Source organism: Xiphophorus maculatus, chromosome 20, assembly GCF_002775205.1.
Source record: "Xiphophorus maculatus strain JP 163 A chromosome 20, X_maculatus-5.0-male, whole genome shotgun sequence".
Lineage (NCBI taxonomy): Eukaryota > Metazoa > Chordata > Actinopteri > Cyprinodontiformes > Poeciliidae > Xiphophorus > Xiphophorus maculatus.
Window position 1 is genome coordinate 17,304,613 of NC_036462.1, and position 19,662 is coordinate 17,324,274.

Consider the following 19,662-nt stretch of genomic DNA (forward strand, 5'->3'; position numbering starts at 1 on the left):
TCCAAATGAATCAGTTTAGACTGAAAATGGAAAAAATATACTTTATTCATGCAGGAAGTTAACTGTCAATGATTAAGACTGCAAGTATAGCCCACACAGGAAACTGTCGAACAGCTTTAGTTAGGAAACACCCCCTTCTTCTCCTATTGAGCAGATGAGTTGACATTACGAGTTAGTTTATGAGTCGACAGATGTGCTAGATTTTGGAGGTAAGAAAAGTAATTTTGTTTGTAAATGGTCACAAATTAAATGTCAATTGCTAGACTTGTTCACTTTATTGTTGCTGCAGTTTGTGTGTTTCAGGTGCTTTATATGAACTTTTTGTTTATGTTGTATTAAATTTGCCAAGTTTCTGAACGTCACCTGGTATATTTTCAAGAAACGATCGCTCCATAAGTTTTCTCTGCTTGTATAGCGTGATTTCCTTAATGCGTTGCACAACCTTTTCTGCTTCAGGCACATTTTCTTTTTAAGTGAGGTCAATTCAGAGCAACAAGGAGATAAAATATTTTATTTTGAGTGTCAAAGACTGAATGTTTGTAGCTTAAAATCAGGTACTAGAAAATTATGCCAAATCAATAACTGTGTTCTCTAACACTGACAGTTTAAAAGCTGAGACACAGCAGCCAGCGACACATGAAATCAGAATGAACAGAAGAAAGTTGGCAACGAGTCGAAGAAATAAAGGGAAGCAGCGTGTAAATGACCCAGAAACACAGCCAGATGTTGAACCTAGAGAGGGTGTTCAGGATGAGGCCAGGGGTAATGAACATCCAGAAACACACGCGTCTGCTACAAAGCAGCCTAAAGTGCAGGAAGAAGTAGCTCAAGAGAGTGAGCGTGACATGACTGCGCCACAAGCTGCCTTCTTGGTCTCAGCCACTACAGCTGAGTACTCTGAGGATAAAACTGGCATGTTATGCCCAGAAGAAGTCAAACACATTTTGGGCTCCAAGGATGTCAGTACGCAACCTGTTAAAGATAAGACTAAGCTGGAAGTCATTGAGAGTAGCAACACTCTTCAAAGTGAGGAAGTCAATGAAAATCTACATGACCGTCTCCCTGAGCTAACCAGTTTAAGGGCTTCTGCATCAGATCAACAAATGATCAGCAAACAGGCAGAAGATTTTAATCTGTGTTCTGTGGCTGAATTAAACAGCAGCAAGCTTGATGACTCAGGCTTGTTCAGACAAGATGGGCGTTTACATGGCAACTTTTCAGTATGTGAGTCACGTGTTAATACATCTATCACGCCTCAGATTACTGCAGATAACGCCTTCAGAGAAAACATTAACTTTAACGATGCTGTTGAACAAGAAACATTTTTATTTCAAACAGAGGAGTTGCCTACAAGTAAATATGATCAACACTGTACGCCTAAAGTCAGAGATGCCAAGCTTTCACACGAGGTTGAAGACGATCAGTATGATCAAAATAAGTTGACACAAGAACAAGTCGAGTATGACAAGCATATCTCCACTGAAGATCTACTGTATTTCCACAAAGATTACAGTTCTTACTTTGAAAACCAGAAATCTGAATCTGATAGTTACCAAAGTTTGTTTCTGGTGAAAAGCACTGCAGTCAAACAGGATGTTTTGACTGCAACAAAAGAAACTTCTTTGGACCAGATGCTTCAGAGTGGCAGTCATGTGGAGGATAGCATGCAAACTCTTCCATCAGTCTTTAAGGCTATTACAGAGACTCAACTTCACAACAGCTCTCTAACCACAGATAACCATACCAAGGGGGTCTTCAGCTCTGGTGCTACTAAAAGAAAATTTGGATCTAGTCGTAAAAATAAAGGAAGACATGTTAAAGACTCTGAAGAGGACATTTTAGAAAATACTCTGAACAATGAATCTCTTGAAACACCAACTGTATCGTCTGAAATACAGGAGACAGGGAATGAAGAAGTGAGTGATGTCACTACTGCTGACACAATCTTGTCTCTTTCAAATAGAGGCTCAGTCTGTTTGGTACCGCCACATGATCTTTCTTCTGAATATCCTAAGCCAGACACATATAGTTTGATATTAACAAGTGAAAGTCATAAAAAAGGTCAAGACAAAATAAATTCAGAGATTTTAGCTGAAATGTTTGAAAACTCTGATGTATCCCAGTATGAGGTGGATCAATCTGACATTCTTCACAGTGAGGACCCCATAGATTCTCTTTCAGAAGATGTTCCAACAAATCTGCAAAAAGTTGAGTTTCATCCAACTCAAATGCAAGAAAACCTGCAAATTCAACATTCATCTGAAACTATTCTAGATTATGTTACAGAACATTTTGAAAACATTTCTGAAAACCTAAATGACCGACCGGAAATGTCTGAGTCTGCTGGGAAAAGCACTGATGATGTTGCCATCAAACAGCAAGAGCATCAAACAGAGGAAAACATCTTGGAATATACACATAGTGTAGAACAGAAAAATAAGAGTTATGATTTATATGATGCAAATTCTTTACAAATCAGTAACTTGGAAAAGTCAAACTCTACTCCTACTCAGATTTATGAGTTTAAAAAAGGAGTAGAGGATGATATAGAGGATATAAAACTTACTGCAGACCAAATGTATCACCAGGAGAAAGGACTATTTGAAGTAGGGGAGGAAAATCCTGTTTTGTTTGATTCACAGCCTCAAGAAACCTCTGGGATTGTAGATGAGCAACCCACCAAAGGCTCTTATAGCAGTGACCACAGAGGGAAACTGGGATCTGGCAGTAAAAGTAGGGGACAACAAGATAAACACGCTAAAGAGGTTAAAGAAAAGACCAGTAATGAAGAAACCACACAGATTTTAGATACTAAGATAATGAGCCAAGAAGAACTGAGGCGAGACATTTTGCCAGTGTCATATGACAGCCCAATTCTTTCAATCTTTGCTCCTGGCCATTCCTTAGAGGATCCAGAGAGTTTGATTCCAGGAAGTGTAAATATTCCAGAAAGTCAGGAAAACTCAGAAATAGACATCAATATGGATTTATTTGATAAATCACGGGGAGAGACTTTGGGGTGTCAGTCTGACAGTCATAAGAGTAAATCAGGGAGTCTTCAGACTAAGGAAGTCCCTGATCCAGATGTTGATATGAGAAAAGGTCAAGAACACGTGGCACTACAAGAACCAGAACCTCAGCAAATAGATTACACTGTTGCTGATCAGGTGGAGAAAGTTGGAGTCTTTGTGGAAGATACCAAACACGATCCTTCTGACCCTCTTCTTCAGGACGATTCTCTGAGCACAAATGAGCAAACTGACACCGGCTTCAGTGGGAGCAGAAGCAAACTGGGGTCAAGCCAAAGAGAGAAAGGAAGACAGCAGGGTGAAATACCTAAACAGGAAGTTTTAGAAAATACAAGAGATGATGAAATACACGAGAAACCAACAATGTTAATGCAGGAAGAACTAACTGAAGACAGTGAACTCAGAACTATCACTTCAGTTTCAAATAACTCATCGCTTCCAAGTTCTCCACTTGATCAATCTTTTAAGGAACTGAGCTGTGTGCCAACAAAATACTCTGAAACTGACTTGGAGGATATAAGTGTGAACAGTGAAAATTTTCAGAAAAATCAAAATGAAAGCAAGTTAGATACTGAAAATACAGTGGATGTCTCTCAGCGAGCCATGGATGAATTTGAGGACGATTTAGATGCTGTTGCAGGAGATAAAGAAATCATGGATGGTGAGCATTCAGATAATACTGTAAAACAAGATCAGGGAAATGAGGACCCACTAAAAGACTTGGAAGAAAATCTGGAATTGGATTACATATCTGAGATTGTGGCACATGATACTCCTAAATATCCAGAAACAGTTTTGGGAGGCTTGGTTGACCAAGCTAAAGTCACCAGCAATATTCATTCAGAGCTCACTGTGAAAAGTACAGAGGATTCTGCTACCAAACACAAACTTATGCTTATTGAAGACCAACAAAACACGTGTTTCATAGCAGAAGGAGATGTGGAGGCTTTAGATCAGACAAGTAAGGATGGCCGCCTGTATGATTCAAAGGAAACCTCGATCAGCAGTCCACCTGGAATAACCGCTAACCTTGGTCAGACGGATAAAGGTGGGAGCCTTGTAGAAGGTAGTGAACACAACCCTACTGACACCAATCTTCAGGACACTTCTCTGACCACAGATGAGCAAATTGATGCTGGCTTTAGCTTCAAAGGGAACAAAAGAAAACTTGGATCTAGTCATAGAAAAAAAGGAAGACAAGATGTTAAAGAATCTAAACAGGATGTTTTAGAAAATAATGGAGGAGAAAAAGCCATTGATACATCGCCAGTGTTGTTAAAAGTAAAGACGTCTGAGCAGGAAGAACTAAGTAAAGCCAGTGAGGAGGAAATCTTTTGGTCACATAGCATCTCCATATCACATGTTCTTTCTTCTGAGGATCAAACCTCTGAGGTAACAGAAGGGCCTGGCACACACTTGAAAGGTTTAATTATGAAATGTGAAAATCATCAAGAAGATGTAGAAAAAAGAAATTTAAATGTTTTGGTTCAAGATGGTAAACAATCAGAGGATTTATCATTGAGTCAATATAAAGCTCACACTGAAGATACTAGAGATGCTGGTTTAGAGGAATTTATGGTGGAACACCCAGAAGAAGTTAATTCAATAACAATTCAAGACAATCTTCAAATGGGATATTATTCTGAAACTTCAACTGATATTAATAAAACATTTGACATTATGTCTGAAAATCTGACTGAACAAAATGAAAGGTCTCAGTCTACAGTAAAAGATAATGATGATATTACAGAAAAACAGGAAGAATGTCCTACAGAAGAAATGATCTCAGAGACTCTAGATCTGAAAAGTGGAGAAATAGAACAGGATGACACAAAACCCAAAGTTGATCAAATATTTCACGAGGAGAAGGAAGGAATGTTCTGTGAAATGGAGGAAAACAAACCTGTTTTGTCAAACGTTCAAATCGAAACAGTTTCTTTGGATCCCAAGCCTCAGGAACCGTCTGAGAGCACAAAAGAGCAAATTAACACAGACTTCTCCAGTAGAGCCAGCAGACGAAAATTGGGATCCAGTCGTAAAGGTAAAGCAAGACGACAAGTTGACGAATTTACAGATGAGGTCAATGAAGAGACCAGAGTAGATGAAGTAGATGAAACCCACAGAACAACACAGATCTCATTAGATACAAAGACAATCAGCCATGAAGAAAAAAGACAAGACATGGAGCAGGATGCAACCTTATTGGTTTCTAATGACAACTCATTTTCAGTGTTTGCTTGTGGTGATTCATCTGAAGTTCAAGACCCAATACAAAAGAACCATCCTGAGGTTGAGCTGAACAGTTTAATTCAAGGAATTGTAAATTGTCCAGAGAATCAAAATCAATCTGAGTTTCTGCAGAGTAAAGACAAGACTCTTCGGAATAAAGAAGTCATGAGCCCTGAACATTCAGAGAATGCTGTAATACAAGCTCATGAACATGACAACACACCAACAGACATAGAAAGAAGTCTGCAAATGGATTCCTCATCTGAAACTGTGACACATGGTGTTCATACTCACAGCTCAATATCTGCTCCTGGGCTTTCATCTCAATTTCAAAGCTCTATGGGAAACAACCATCCTGAGACTGACCTGAAGAGTTTAATTAAAAAAAATAAGCCAGGTGATCATGATGGAATAGATTTATCTGATAATTCTGAGGAAGACTCTCTATTGGATAAATCTGACTTTCTGCAGTGTAAAGACAGGGCTCTTCAGAATAAAGTCATTGGTGGTGAGCTTTCAGATAATGCTGTAAAACGTGCTCAGGAAAATGAGGATCTGCCAACAAACACAGAAGGAAATCTGGAAATGGATTACACACCTGAGACTGTGGCACGTGATGTTCCTAAATATCCAGAAACTGCTTTGGAAGGAGTGATTGACCAAGCTGAAATCAGCAGTAAAATTCATTCAGAGCTCACATTGAAACATACAGCAGATTCTTGTACAGAACAGGAACTAATGCCTGCTGAAGACCAACAAAACCTGTGTTCCACAACAGAAAGAAATCTAGAGGCTTTAAATCAGACAAGTAAGGATGATCACCTGTATGTTTCAAAGGAATCATCAATCAGTGGCCCAATTGGAGGAAACACCACCCTTGGTGACATGGATGAAGGTGGGACCCTTGAAGAAGGTAGTGAACACAACTCTAACGTTCAGGACAGTTCTGTCAGCACAAATGAACAAACAAATGATGGCTTCAGCTTCAATGGAAGCAGAAGAAAACTGGGGTCTAGTCGTAGAAATAAGGGAAGACCAGGTTTTAAAGAATCCAGGCAGGAAGTTTTTGAAAATCACAGAAGCGATGAAACTCCCCAGACTCCAACAATATCAGTAGAAACAAGGGGGTCAGAGCTTGAAGAGCTGAGTGAAGATATTGAACATAAAATTATCTTGTCTCTTTCACAAGACTTGTCTTCAGTATCACCACACATTCTTTCTTCTGAGAATCAGATCTCTGTGTTAAAAAATGACTCTGATACAAACCTGCAGATTTTAATTCTTAAAAATGAACATTTTGGAGACAAAGGTGAAAGAAAGTTAGAGACAGAAGTTGAAATGATTGAGAAATCAATGAATGTTCTACATCAAGAGGTGGGTCAGTCTGACAATGCTCACAGCGAAGACACCAGAGATGCTGAACCAGAGGATGCTCTTAGGGAAGTGGAGAAAATTGAGTTTCACACAACACAGATGCAAGATAGTATTCAGACTGAATGTTATTCTGAAACTGTTGTTGGTAATGTTTCAGAAAATGAGGAAGTTATCCCTGAAAACCTGACTGATCAAACTGGAATGTCTGAGCTCACTGTGAAAGCAACTGATGTTTCTGCAACAAAAGAGGAAACATATTGTGTAAAGAAAAATTACCCAGAGAACTTAGATGTGAAAAAGGAAGATAACAATAAACCACAAGTCACTGACTTAGAAAAAACTAACTCTGTTCCAACTGAGATGAATGAGTTCGAAGGGAGAATATCTGATGATACAAAACCTAACACTGGTTTTGTAGTTGATCTTGAAATGGGAGGACTCTGTGAAATGAAAGAGAACAGCTCTGCTTGGTTAAATGCTCAAACAGATATGGTTTCTTTTGACTCCCAGACTCATGAATTATCTCAGAATGTTGATGAACAACTGAACAAGGGCATTTATAATACTAGCAACAGACGAAAACTGGGTTCCAGCCGAAGAATTAAAGGAAGACACCAAGTTAAAGAGTCTAAAGAAGAGGGTAAAGAAAATACATCGGGAGATGAAACCCTGAACATATCTGAAACAAAAATGGCATGTGAGGAACTAAAGCAAGACCTTTTGTCACCTGACTGCTCAGTGCTTGCTCCTGGCAATTCATCTGATGTTCAAAGCTCAATGTTAAACAACTACTCTGAAACTGACTTGAAGAGTTTAATTCAAGAAAGCCATTCAGAAGATCAAGATGAATCAGAAACAGGTAATGTTAAGTTATCTCATAAATCAGAAGAAGACACTTTATTGGATAAATCTGATGTACAAGAAAGTCATGATCAGACTCTTCAGAGTAAAGTTACAGGTCCAGGATGTTCAGATAATGCTGAAGAACAAGCTGAGGAACATGAGAACTTACCAGCAGACATAGAAGTATGTCTGCAAATGGATTACACATCTGAAACTGTTGCACATGATATTCCCACATATCCAGAGAGTGATTCGGGAAATACGATTGACCAAGCTGAAATCATCAACCATAGCCAGTCCGACCTCACCACAAAAAGTTACGCTTATTCTAATACCAAAGAGGAACTTCTACCTGCTGAAGGCCAACAAAACCTGTGTTTCACAACACAAGGAAATTTGGAGGCTTTAGATCAGACAAGTAAGGATGAGCACATTTTTGATTCAAAGGAAACATCGATCAGCAACCCAGTTGGAGTCAACAGTACCCTGAGTCAGATGGGTAAAGGTGGGATTCTTGTAGAGAGTATTACGCAAAATCCTAAAGAGACCAGACATCAGGATAATTCTCTGACCACAGATGAGCAAACTGATGCTGGGTCACATGGGAGCAGAAGAAAGCTGGGGTCTAGCCGGAGAAAAAAGGGAAGACAACAGGGTAAAGAATCTCAAGAGGAAGTTTTGGAAAATACAAGCGGTGATAAAACTTTTGAAATGCCTATAATGTCATTAGAAACGAAGACAGTAGAGCAGGAAGAACAGAGAGAAGAAACTAAGCATGAAATTATCTTGTCTGTTTCACATGACAGCTCCATGTCTCTAATTCCTCCAGTTATTTCTTCTCATGATCAGAGCACCTCTGTGCCAACAAATTGTGATGAAATTAATGATGAAGATGTGCAGAGTTTAACTCTGAAAAATGAAAATCTTCGTGAAGATGCAGATGACACAAAATCTGATGTTTTAACTTCAGATGAGGCAAAACAAAATGTTTTTCATGGAGACCCCAGAAATGCTGTTTCAGAAAATGTTGTGCATGAAGAAGTTCATTCAACACAAATTCAGGACAGTGTGCAAACCGATTCAGATAAAATTTTTGCAGATGATGCTACAGAGAATGTTGACATTATTTCCAGAGCTCTTACTGATAAAACTGAAGAATCTGAGATCAACATGAACAGTATTGATGATATTACATCACTACAGAAAGCATGCCCTTCAAAAGGAATTATCTCAGCAGCTCCAGGTCTGAAAAATGAAGAAACAATCCAGCAGGATGTACAACCCAACACTGATCATATAGTTAATCAGAACAATGAAGGACTCTGCCTTCAAATGACGGGAAAAAAAATTGCTATGTCAAACCACCAGTCAGAAAATGTTTCATCAGGTTCCAATCCTCTGGATTCCTCTGAGCGTGTGGAAGAACAGACAAAAGTGGACGTCCACATCAGAAGAAAACTAGGATCCAGTCGTAGAAATAAAGGCAGGGGTAATGCAAAAGATATAGGTCAACCTATAACAGAGGTTGACCTCAATGCAAGTAGGAATGAACTTGGTGAAAAAACAACAGAGACAGTAGCACAGGACCAGGAACCTTTAATGGGAATTGTGCTGGATGAAACAGAGGAAAATGACTCTTCTCAGACCAAAGATGCAAATATAAACACTTCTTTTTGCATGACTGTAGGCATGCAGCTATCACCCATTGTTGATCAAGAGGATAGTGACACATCATGTTGCACGCAGGTTACAGATAAGGAAGTACCCAAACACCACAGCAGAGATCATGATGAATACAGAGAGCTGCAGGATGGAAATTTACAGGAAAGCACATCATTGCCTGAACCACATGCAGGTCCTCCTCCAGCCGAATTGCATGCAGAAAAAAACAGCAGCTGTGAACATACAGAACCTGAAAGTGGGGATGGGGATGCTTTCAAGAAAGCTTTTGAACAGGAGACCGAGCCTGAACAGAACCAAAAGATGCTCGAAGCAACTGAAAAAGAGAGTGATGATATTACAGAATATCCTGAGGCATTTTCCAGAAATTTGTTCACTGAAAATGAAAAGGATGCAATGAATGAGATAACTGAAATATTGCAGCCAGATAAAAATGTACAAAGTGAACAGCTTAGTGAACCACCGGAAAGAACCACAGAAAAAGGGAGCAGCATGCAAAATGCTCAAGTTGTGTACAGCATTGAGCAAGGTGCTGTTTCATCGCCACAAGAAATGTTTTGTACTGATGGGGAAGAGCATCGACACATAATTTTATCTATGGCTGCAGAAACTCATTATCTACTTGATATTCAGAGTAAAGAACAGAAAGAGCAGAATAAAACAGGACAAATGCAGGAGATGCATCAGATCTCATTTCCAAATGACAAGTCTCGCAGAGAAACTATGCAGTCAGATAAAGATGTTACTTTGGACTCTCATCCTCAGGACAATTATCAAGACCTAAAAGATGACGCTCACCCAGGCCTCAAAGCATCAGGAAACAGGAGAAAACTAGGGTCAAGTCGGAGAACTAAAGGAAGAAAACATGGCCAGGTTAATGAGCAAAACCAAGAAAACAAAGACGAAGCTTTAGAAAATACAGGAGATGATGAAACAACAAAAATATTAGCTGGAAGACAGGAAGAATTAGAAAACTTCATACTGCCTAAAACCTTAGCAACATTTAGCTCACCTGTGACTGAAAAGCTGCTGAAGGAAAACACAGTTTCTTCACATGTTTTGGAGGACAGCACAATCGCAAAATCAGATTTTAATTCAGACTCAAACCAAGAAAATGCAATAAAATCCAATGTAGAAACAAAAGAAAAAGATGCAAAACTTATTGATGAGACTGAGGATTCGACTCAGCTTACAGGACATGACACAAACAAAACGGGTTTGATGCAATCAGGCCAAGACTCTGTATTGAGCAGTGACTCAGATATGCACAGTATCTTATTTCATGATGGCGTTATCAGCCCAAAGTCAGAAAGTGTTTATGTCATTCATCAAGAAGAAGCCTTACAAAGACAAAAGAGAGAAGCTTTATCTCGTGAAAAAGACCCATTGGGAGCCGAAGTCCATTTGAAAGAGACAAACAAAGAGATCGAAACAGCTGGATTTATAAAAGAAGTCTGCAGTTCACAGGTGGAAAGCTCAATGGATTTGCAAAATCCTGAAAAGGGTGAAGTGGAAGGGAAATATATGTATGCCAGAAAGCAGAAAAATACTTCAAATGAGTTCGTTTCTGCTTCACAGGAGCCAGCTATGGATGCATCATATGAAGGAGGAATTTCCACAACAATAAACCCACTGAAGAGTCAAGGAGAAAAACCTCAAGAAACATCAAAACAGAAGAAGAGAAAGATTGGATCTTCTCGCAGGATTCCATTGAACAGAAAACGAGATGGTGAGAGACATGAGAGAGATGAGGCAGAAGAAAGCGACTTTAGCGCAAAAGCTGAGATGACAAATCTGAGCGAGATGGAGGTTGTGGGGAAAGTACTGGTAAATGAAGAAGTGCTACAAGGTAAAGATGTGCAACCACAACAAGAAGCTTCATTGCAACAAAAAACTCCAGAAACCGAAACTGGTGATGGGCTACAAAGCAGTAACACGAGCCTGGCTTTCCCTCCTGAACAATCTGCTTCCATAGATCTTATTTTAGAAACACCAAAACCAGATGATTTTACCAACAGTCAGGCCCAAATATGCTCAGCGGATACAGAAAGAAAGAGGAGCTCATTAAATCAGCCAGTGTCTTCAAACACTGGCACCCCAGGAGGGAGCTTAGACTGTACACAAGGAGATGAGCGCAGTCCTGAGAGCATAGAGGTAAGCCAAGTCCAAGATGTTCAAGAGCAAATGCCAAGTAGCATGATTGAAAGCATTCACAGTCAAAATCCTGGAATGAGGAATGGAAGTCCGGATTTAACTCCAACCAACAGGAGAAGAAAAATGGGCTCTACACGTAAAAATCTAGGAACACGGACCAAACAGGAAATCCTAGAACCAGAAAAGGAATCCACAGATACTGTATTGTCTTCTGGAGATGTAACTGTGGCAATTGTCTCAGGAAAGAAAGAAACAGAATTACAGCTTCACACAGAACACACAGATGACAACATTTATCAAGAAAAACAGAACGAAACTGTGGAAATCAGCCAATTTGGTGAGTCTTTACTAAGAGCTCTGGCTGAGGAAGAGAAGACTGAAGAATCTTCAATCTCACAGACCCAAACAGCAGAAACAAGACGACAGTGGAATCCAAGTGAACTTTCATCCAGCCCTTCCAATGACGGCACATCAGAATCAGCCTTTGGAGGGAGGAGGAAAAAATTTGGATCAAATCGGAAGTCAGGGTTACAACAAAGAAAACCCGACCAAAATGCACAAAATGAAGATGAAGCTGGAGGACTGATAGAGGGAAGTGCTCTCAAGGCAGCTGAAGGAGAAGAATCATCGGGGCTGAGAAAAATATCAGAGGTAAGTTCCAAAACTTGTACTTTTTACTGTTTTCATATGTTTTTTATGGTTTATTATAAGGACACATATTTTAAAGCATAATTTTCAAAGTAAATATGACACAAACATGTTTGTGAAGACCTCGAGTTATGCAATATCTCTGTGCACAGATCACATTGAACTGAGATAATTTAAGGTCCAAGTCTGACAAAAACAAGTATTTGTGGGCAAGTCAGTGTATTTTCCCTCTTAGAAGATCAACATCGAGTGAAGATCAAGTGCTTCTTCCTATTTGTATAAAACATCTTGTACTTGATTGCATTTTTGTTCTAAGAAAACAGTGATGCAACTAACTAAAATGAGGAACATGTGGTCATCACTATGTTTTACATTGTGAAAAGGAGAACATGCATGTATATCTGGCTTCATCAGAAACTTGACACAAGCAGGCTTTAAATAAGACCAGGTGGTTTTTATTCTCGAAGAACACTAAATTAAGTACATTGACATGATATGCATGCTAAAGAAATACATATAAAACCAAAAGATCCAGTGATATAGAATAAGTTAAGTATTTTATGTATATCTCACTTTTTTTTTTTTTTCTGCAGGTTGATGAAAATGGGCAGACACCATCTTCCAGCACTGATATTTTAGAAGCTACGGGGTCTTCAAAATCTATGAGGTAATTCTGGGACTCACTTTAAGCACAGATAATAAACTCAGTTATCTCAGACATACGTGACTAGCTAGCTGTCGCAATGAACTGTTGTTGGATCTGCTTTGTAACACAAACCATAACTCAATAAGAATCATCGTTCAATTGCAGAGTCACCAGTTTCACAGGGAAAACTCAATATGTATTGTTTATTTAATGAAAAGTAAATGCATTAATTTGCTGCATTTGCAACATTGAATAAGTCCAGAAAGGTTAATTTGTGAGAAGCTACATAAAAGTGTCACTTCTAGATTTTGGTCTTTATTTAGTCCATCTGAGCAGAGACTGCACCGCCCACTCTCTGTCTCATTTGCTCTTCATATTCAGTCATCTGTCACCTTTCTGATTGCTCAGAAACCCTAGGTCATCTGTGAAATAGACAAAGTAAGAAATAACAAGTATGCAGTGTAGTGAGGCACTTAAATGCCTCACTACGCTGCATACTAATTTAAGTTTCATTTAATTAAACTTAAATTGTTTAATTATTTTATTTTTCTATTTTATTTTACAAATATAATTCAGTCTCATACTGAAATTTTAAAATACAAAACATTTTCTGGCTGTCTTCCTTTTTTGAATTTCCTAAATGCCAAATCAATAAAAGGCATTTAGGAATAAAGCAAGACTTAATAGGGATGTTTTTGATCACTTATACATTTCTTTGGTACTTTGTATTTCCTTTTAAACTGTGTGACTTTCGTAAACGTTTTTGGATAACTTTCCACAAGCCTTTCATAACAGTTTGTTGGTATTTCGTCTCATTCATTCTGATTGAACTGGATTCTTTTCTTTTTTTTTCCTCCAACTGTGATGATGGTCATTACAGCCAAATCCTTCAAACTTAGATTCATCAGTATCTATTTGCAAACTAGTTTCTTCCACTCAGTGTCTACAGATAACACTCACCAGCTTCAGCTGATTCTTCACCAGGACATTTGCTTTTGTTTTGGGGTTGATATGAACAGTTCACACCAAAAGCACATCCAACTCTGAACCAAGTTATGGATCTTCATGATTCTCTCCCTAATATCATGACTAATATTTTCCTATTTTCCAAAGGTAGCACACAGTTAAGCAGTGTGTTTGAGAATGCATTGTTTGGGAAACGATGCCTTATATGTTGTGACTTAAACTGAAGCCTCATTACAAATTGTTAAATACAGCGTAATCTTTTTGTATGTAAAATATATGCAACGCATATAAACGTCTACATTTTAAACAAAGTAGTAAAAATACATTTAATTTTCTCATGATTTTCACACTAAGCAAATATAAATAACTATAGTATTCTTAACTTGTGTAACCTTAAAACAAGAAAAGCTTAGCCTGATGTAATTTGAGACTGCATTTTTGAATATCTGGTTTCAACCGCAAATAGCATCTAATGGTTGTTATGGAAACCCAAGTCTCCATAATTTGCTGCAGTTCTGTAACGGTGACCAGTGGAGGTAATTTTATATGTAGCCTACAATCCTTCAGACTCTGCACTGTAGAAAAACTGCAGGTCTGGTTGTTTTAAAATTTTAATCATTGCATCAGTTAAATTTGTTTAATGTTTTTTGTCTTTTTTGTTCATGTTTGACTATAGCAAAATATGTGTGATAATTTATGTAGTATTTCCCATGTTTTTCCACTCTTCTTTTAAAAGTCAATATGTTTTTTTTTAAGATGAGAAAAAATGTTGTCCAATTGTGATATTTGTAAAGGAATTTACAAATTCCATTACATTTTCAAATGTCTTATTTTTCACTCTTTCCATAAAAGGCAACTTTTATTCCTTCTAAAGCAGCGGAGGTCATCAAATAAACCAATAAAATAAATTAAGTTGGAAGGCATAGCAACCAACGTTTTTCAGAAAAGCATAATGATAAGAGTTTATTTCTGGATTCCCATTTGATAATGGAAAAGTTCAGTGTGCTCCTTGGATGTTACTTTACTTCTGTGTGAAAGCAAGAAATAGTAAATAGTCGAGAATCTTACAAATTCATACTGACAGTAAACACTTTGCATATTTTTCAGTTAAACTAAATTAACATAGGATGTGTATGTCAAACTTTAATTACAAGGTTTTTATTCCATAGGGACAAGACACCAGAGAAACTTGTCCATCGTAATATCCGCTTGGATCAAGAGAGTGGGAGTCAGCTTTCTTTTGGTAAACATACCCACAATTTTTGCACACAATGAAGGGTCATTCACCTGAAAGAAGAACAAGAAGCAGAAGTTTGCATTCAGACCGAAAGGGACTTTCCTTCTCATTTTATCAGGTACTACTAGTGGCGCAGATAAATCAGACGGCTACAACGTGGTGATGATTGGAGAGAGCTGCGTTGGAAAGACTTCTTTCATGAAAAGAGCTCAGAGTGGGAAGTTTTCTTTAGACATTCCTGCCTCTGTTGGTAAGATCCTCATACTTCAGATCATTGCCATTATGTGTCAGTATAGCAAATTATATCACCTTGAAATATTTTGCAGGCCTTGATTCCTGCAAGTGGACTGTGGTAGTAGATGGAAAACCTGTGGTTCTACATTTATGGGATACAGCAGGTCAAGAAAGGTAAGTTTCTCATTAATTATTGTTTCAAGTAAAAACATTACAGGTGAGGTTCTAATGAAAACAAGATTATATGATGCCAAGAAAAGTTGGCTGATTTTTTTATGGGGAAAATACCTGTTAATTGTGCTGTAAACTATCATTTTACTGCAGTGAAAGGACTTTTTCTTGTTTGCAAATGATGTGGTTTTGTTTGCATCTTTAGCTGATGAACTTTGTTTGACCTGGAATGTTAGCAGCGGAGTGACAAAAGGACAGAATGACAGGCAGTCCTCTTAATTGTGGTTCTGAACTAGAAAAAAATTGACTGACCCATCCAGGTCAGGTCAGTTTCTTTCTCAAGCAAAGGAGTTCAAGTATCCTGCTTTTTCATGATGATCGTGAAGCATAGAAAGGGCTGACAGAGTAGTTCTTTGTCTGCCCAAAACAAGTTGAGCTGAAAATGTATTTTGGAAAACTCAGACTAGATTTCAACTCTCACCTATGATCATGAAATGTGGAAAATGGCCAAAAGCACAAGATCCTGGTTACAAGCAACAGAAACTTGTTGGATGGGCCCAGCATTGAAGGTAGGGTCTGGCATCCGTAGGGAGTTTTTGTGTTTTACAAAACAAATCAATTATCCATGTATTAGACATTTGATGTTTGCAATGAATAGACCGAGTACCTGGTCATATGTAGGCAGAAACATTGTAGGGTACAATAGAACTTATAAAGAGATACTTTGTGGTGTATTTTGTTCTAATTGTCAAGCTGACCGCCTGTATGTTTTAGGAAGTGGCTGTGGTATTTCTGGGTAAACATAGCTTTTGGCTCTCTGGTGGTCGAGTACAGTTTGTCTTATTGGCCCCGTTTGAAAGCAGCACGTTGTGTTCCCAACATTCAGGCAAATAACAGTCTGTAAGGGCAGAGACAGCCACATTCACAGCCTTCCTGAACTAGTACAAGACATTGTGCTCAGAAATGTTTGGGATTTCTCCTTCAGGTCAATTTTTTTTCAGAACTGGTCCAACATATCTTTCTTGGAAACAGAGTTACACTCCCAGTTCATTTTGTGCCACTTCAATAACTTGACTTCAAACATTCTGACCGATATGTTTTTAGTGGAAGCAGTTTTGGATCCACGTTTACTTTGAAATGGTTCAAACACAGACCAAAACATTTTTCCCCACTATATGTGAAATTGATGCTGGAACAATAAGAAATAAACACAAATATATTTCTGATGTGGCTAATAACATGGAATTCACACCAGATGGTAAAAAGAATGAAACACATTAAACATGTTTTTAACATTAAAAAATTAAGCCATATTTGATTATAAATTATTTGAAATAAAGTGGAATGCAACAGGGAATTTGTATCAAACCCAGTTACTGGAGCTTTTCAGACATCAGTCGCATGCATGACTCATATTCAATTTTGACCAAATTAATTGTCTTTGAATCTTGAAGGTTCTGGAGACGTCTTCTCTTCATTTTGCTCTTCTCCTTTCTTCAGCAATCAAACATTGATTTCTAAATACTGATCAATTTCAGTTAGCTTTTTGACTTCCTTTGTCTTTTTGCAGTTTTCAAAACTTATTCCTTTTGCCATTTGTCTTTATTGTATATCACTTATGAGCTAATGTCTTACAATTCTGTAGTATGTGTGGATTATTTGGGTTGTTATTGAACTCTGGCATTAATTTCTTGTCCATAGGCCCATTAGAAATGTTTCCTACTCGTCCATTGTCTCATTGTCAAATTTAAGGAAGAAATGTCACTCATGACATTTTTACCTATTTCTAAAGGTTTCACAGCATCACCAGACAAGTGTACCACAAAGCCCAGGCTTTTCTCTTGATGTATGACATCACTTCCTCTCAAAGTTTTTCAGCAGTCAGCTACTGGGCTAACTCCATTCAGGTAACCAACCTCCACTTCTGCTATTTCCTGCTTCACTGTTACTGAAACTGCAAGTCTAGGTGTGTGTGTCATGCTGTGGTCAGTGTGCCATCTCTGTTTATATTTTTGTTTTGCTTGTAAGACGGGGAAAAAAAACCATTTTCAACATTAGTCTGAAATGGCTTCTTCCATAAACAAAATATTTTCTTTAATCAGAATATTTTTTTATTCTTGGTGAATACAGAGTTGTTTATCCCATAAAGCATATTCATGCTCATGTTAAAAGCAGTGGATTTTGTTTTGGATATATTTGTTTGTTAGTAACTTAAATAAACCTGCAGCACCAGGGAACAGTTAATCTAGGATTTAAACTTTATTAAAGCCAAATGTCTTAGGTATTTGGCCCTTCCCTTAAGATGGACCGATCTGGAAAAACATGAAAACTGCAGCTTAAATACTAATCAAACTAATCCATGCGTTGCAGGAAGCTGCTGCCGAAGACGTGACTGTTTTGCTCCTGGGAAACAAAAGCGAACACGCAAAGCGACAAGTTAAAACAGAGCAGGGTGACATCCTTGCTAAGGTACCATTTCTAAAATCTCTTTCTGCAAAAGTTGAATTCCGACCAGTAACTTTAGTGGGTTTGTTTAAATATGAGTTTTTTCTTCCTCTCTTAACAGGAATATAACTTTGAATTCATGGAGTGCAGCGCTGCCACAGGTGAAAATGTGATAGAGGCTTTGGAGGCAGTGGCCAGGTAATACGTGTGAGGGTGGGCGTGTGGGTGTGTGCGTGTGTGTGTGTGTTTAAATCCAACATAGATAAGCAGCTTCGTATAAAAGTGTTCATATTCTTGAACTTGTTCCAACCACAAACTTCAACATATTTTTTTGTCGACATTATGTGATAGATCAACAAAAAAATTATGCCGATTTTTAAACGAAGCTTGTAAAAAGCAGGAAAACATGAGTGGTAGGGGTTTCTCTTCCAGCAGTGCAAAGCTACTAAATAAACACATGAGAAACACTATGTTGTTCTTCCTTTACTTAACTTCTGCCTCTTAGTCTGTTATTTAAAAAAATATGTATTGGCCCAGTAAAAGTTCAGTTGAAAGGTTCTGGCAAAACATGGAACTGAATTTTCACAAGTGCTCTCTTGTTGAATACAAATACACACTTTTAACATTTTTATTTGCAAAAACAAAATAAAGCTTCATATCTTTATTGCTCCACTTCACAAGGAATGCCAATTTGTCAAGTAGCACACAATGTCACATTACAATGTGGTTGCAATGCAATGTGAAAAATGTGTAAGGGCGCAAATAGTTATGCAACACTCTGCAGAAAACCAGTGAGTGCTGTGACATTTACTGGTTGTACTTTTGCCCTGTTGTTGGCAGGATGCTGAGTCAGAGAGCTGACCTGCTAAGTGAGGAAGTCACCGTTTTACACAAAGAGCCGGCGCAGAGGAAGAGCTCAAAATGTTGCTGAACAGATGCGTTTGTTTCACAAACAAAGCAAGAGGTGATATCCTGCAAATAGTGGAGATAATTTCCTGAGTAGACTGTACCTAACAAGATGTATGTAAAGTTACTAGAACTTAATTTCTCTTTCTTATAATTGCTTGTATTATGCAGAATGGGGATTTTATTGTGAAACAAAACCAAAAAAAAGTAAGTAATGGGCTTTCAAATGTGGTGTTTATATATTTTTTATAACTCAGTTGTATGGAGTAAAAGGGAATTTTAAAAGTAATTTCTACTGTGCATCAAGGTTCTCTGGGTTCATTTTTTGTGTCTTGTGAAGCATAAAGAACCATTTTTTTTTGTATTTGTTCTCATAAACTCTGTTCTGAATTGTGTTTTAAATAATATTTTTGGCACACATCCTCCTTGCAGTGGTCCCAGCTGCCAGGTTGCTCAGATAATCAATTCATTTCATTCCCACTATGATTAAAGCAGTGGTTGTAAAAATATTTTTCAGTCCAAATGTAGCTTTTCTTTTTTATTACACTGATGTGCATTTCCAGTATAACCCATGCCGATGAGAAACCCAGAGACGCAATCAATCACACAATAAAATTGTTCTAATCTCATGTTCTATTCTCAATAAACTCCCACTTCAACAATTTGTCTGCTTTGCTGACCTAATTTGTCTCCTCAAGTGAGTTGTGTTCTTCCAGACGGACAAAGAAGGCTGTGTTCCCAGGGGGACAACAAGTCCTTCAACGGCATGAGCAGCATGACAACAATGGCGCCACGGCAATAACCTCATAACTTCCCGCAGGACGCTCAGCTGGGAACATAAATGCAGAGATGAACTCCTCCAGCATAAACAGAGGTCACGGATAATTGCAGCAGATCTGATTTTAATGACTGGCACTAACTTTAAATGGTACATTTGCTCGCCAGCTAAAGTTCATACTGTCTCAGTTATGCGAACAGTTTTCTGAGAAATGCTGAAATTGAGAGAAAATTGCTGTCAGTTTTGGAGCAAAATGAAATGAACTTATCAGTGAGGTTGTGTTCAGCAGTTTTCAGCAGTTTCTCCTTTACTCATTTAGGGT

At 38.1% G+C, this 19,662-nt stretch overlaps 1 protein-coding gene across 2 annotated transcripts; it reads left to right on the forward strand.

Moving 5' to 3' along the window:
* Positions 1-38: 38 nt before the first annotated feature.
* Positions 39-19,224, forward strand: LOC102230220 (ras-related protein Rab-44-like). 2 transcript variants are annotated; one of them, XM_005810440.2, is made up of 10 exons: positions 39-209; positions 605-11,960; positions 12,551-12,624; positions 14,739-14,812; positions 14,925-15,056; positions 15,133-15,214; positions 17,004-17,118; positions 17,582-17,680; positions 17,778-17,854; positions 18,497-19,224. In XM_005810440.2, exons 2-10 carry the CDS (start codon positions 648-650, stop codon positions 18,585-18,587), a joined length of 12,057 nt encoding a protein of 4,018 aa, XP_005810497.2. In that variant the 5' UTR covers positions 39-209; positions 605-647; the 3' UTR covers positions 18,588-19,224. The 2 variants fall into 2 exon arrangements, with proteins under 2 accessions (XP_005810497.2, XP_023209260.1); XM_023353492.1 differs by having other exon boundaries at positions 10,734-11,960.
* Positions 19,225-19,662: the final 438 nt, after the last annotated feature.

Coding starts and splice junctions, on each gene's coding strand:
- LOC102230220 (XM_005810440.2), top strand. CDS start 648: ATGAACAGAAGAAAGTTGGCAACGAGTCGAAGAAATAAAGGGAAGCAG. Junction 17,119..17,581: donor ACTGGGCTAACTCCATTCAG/GTAACCAACCTC, acceptor CATGCGTTGCAG/GAAGCTGCTGCCGAAGACGT. Junction 17,855..18,496: donor GCTTTGGAGGCAGTGGCCAG/GTAATACGTGTG, acceptor TGTTGTTGGCAG/GATGCTGAGTCAGAGAGCTG.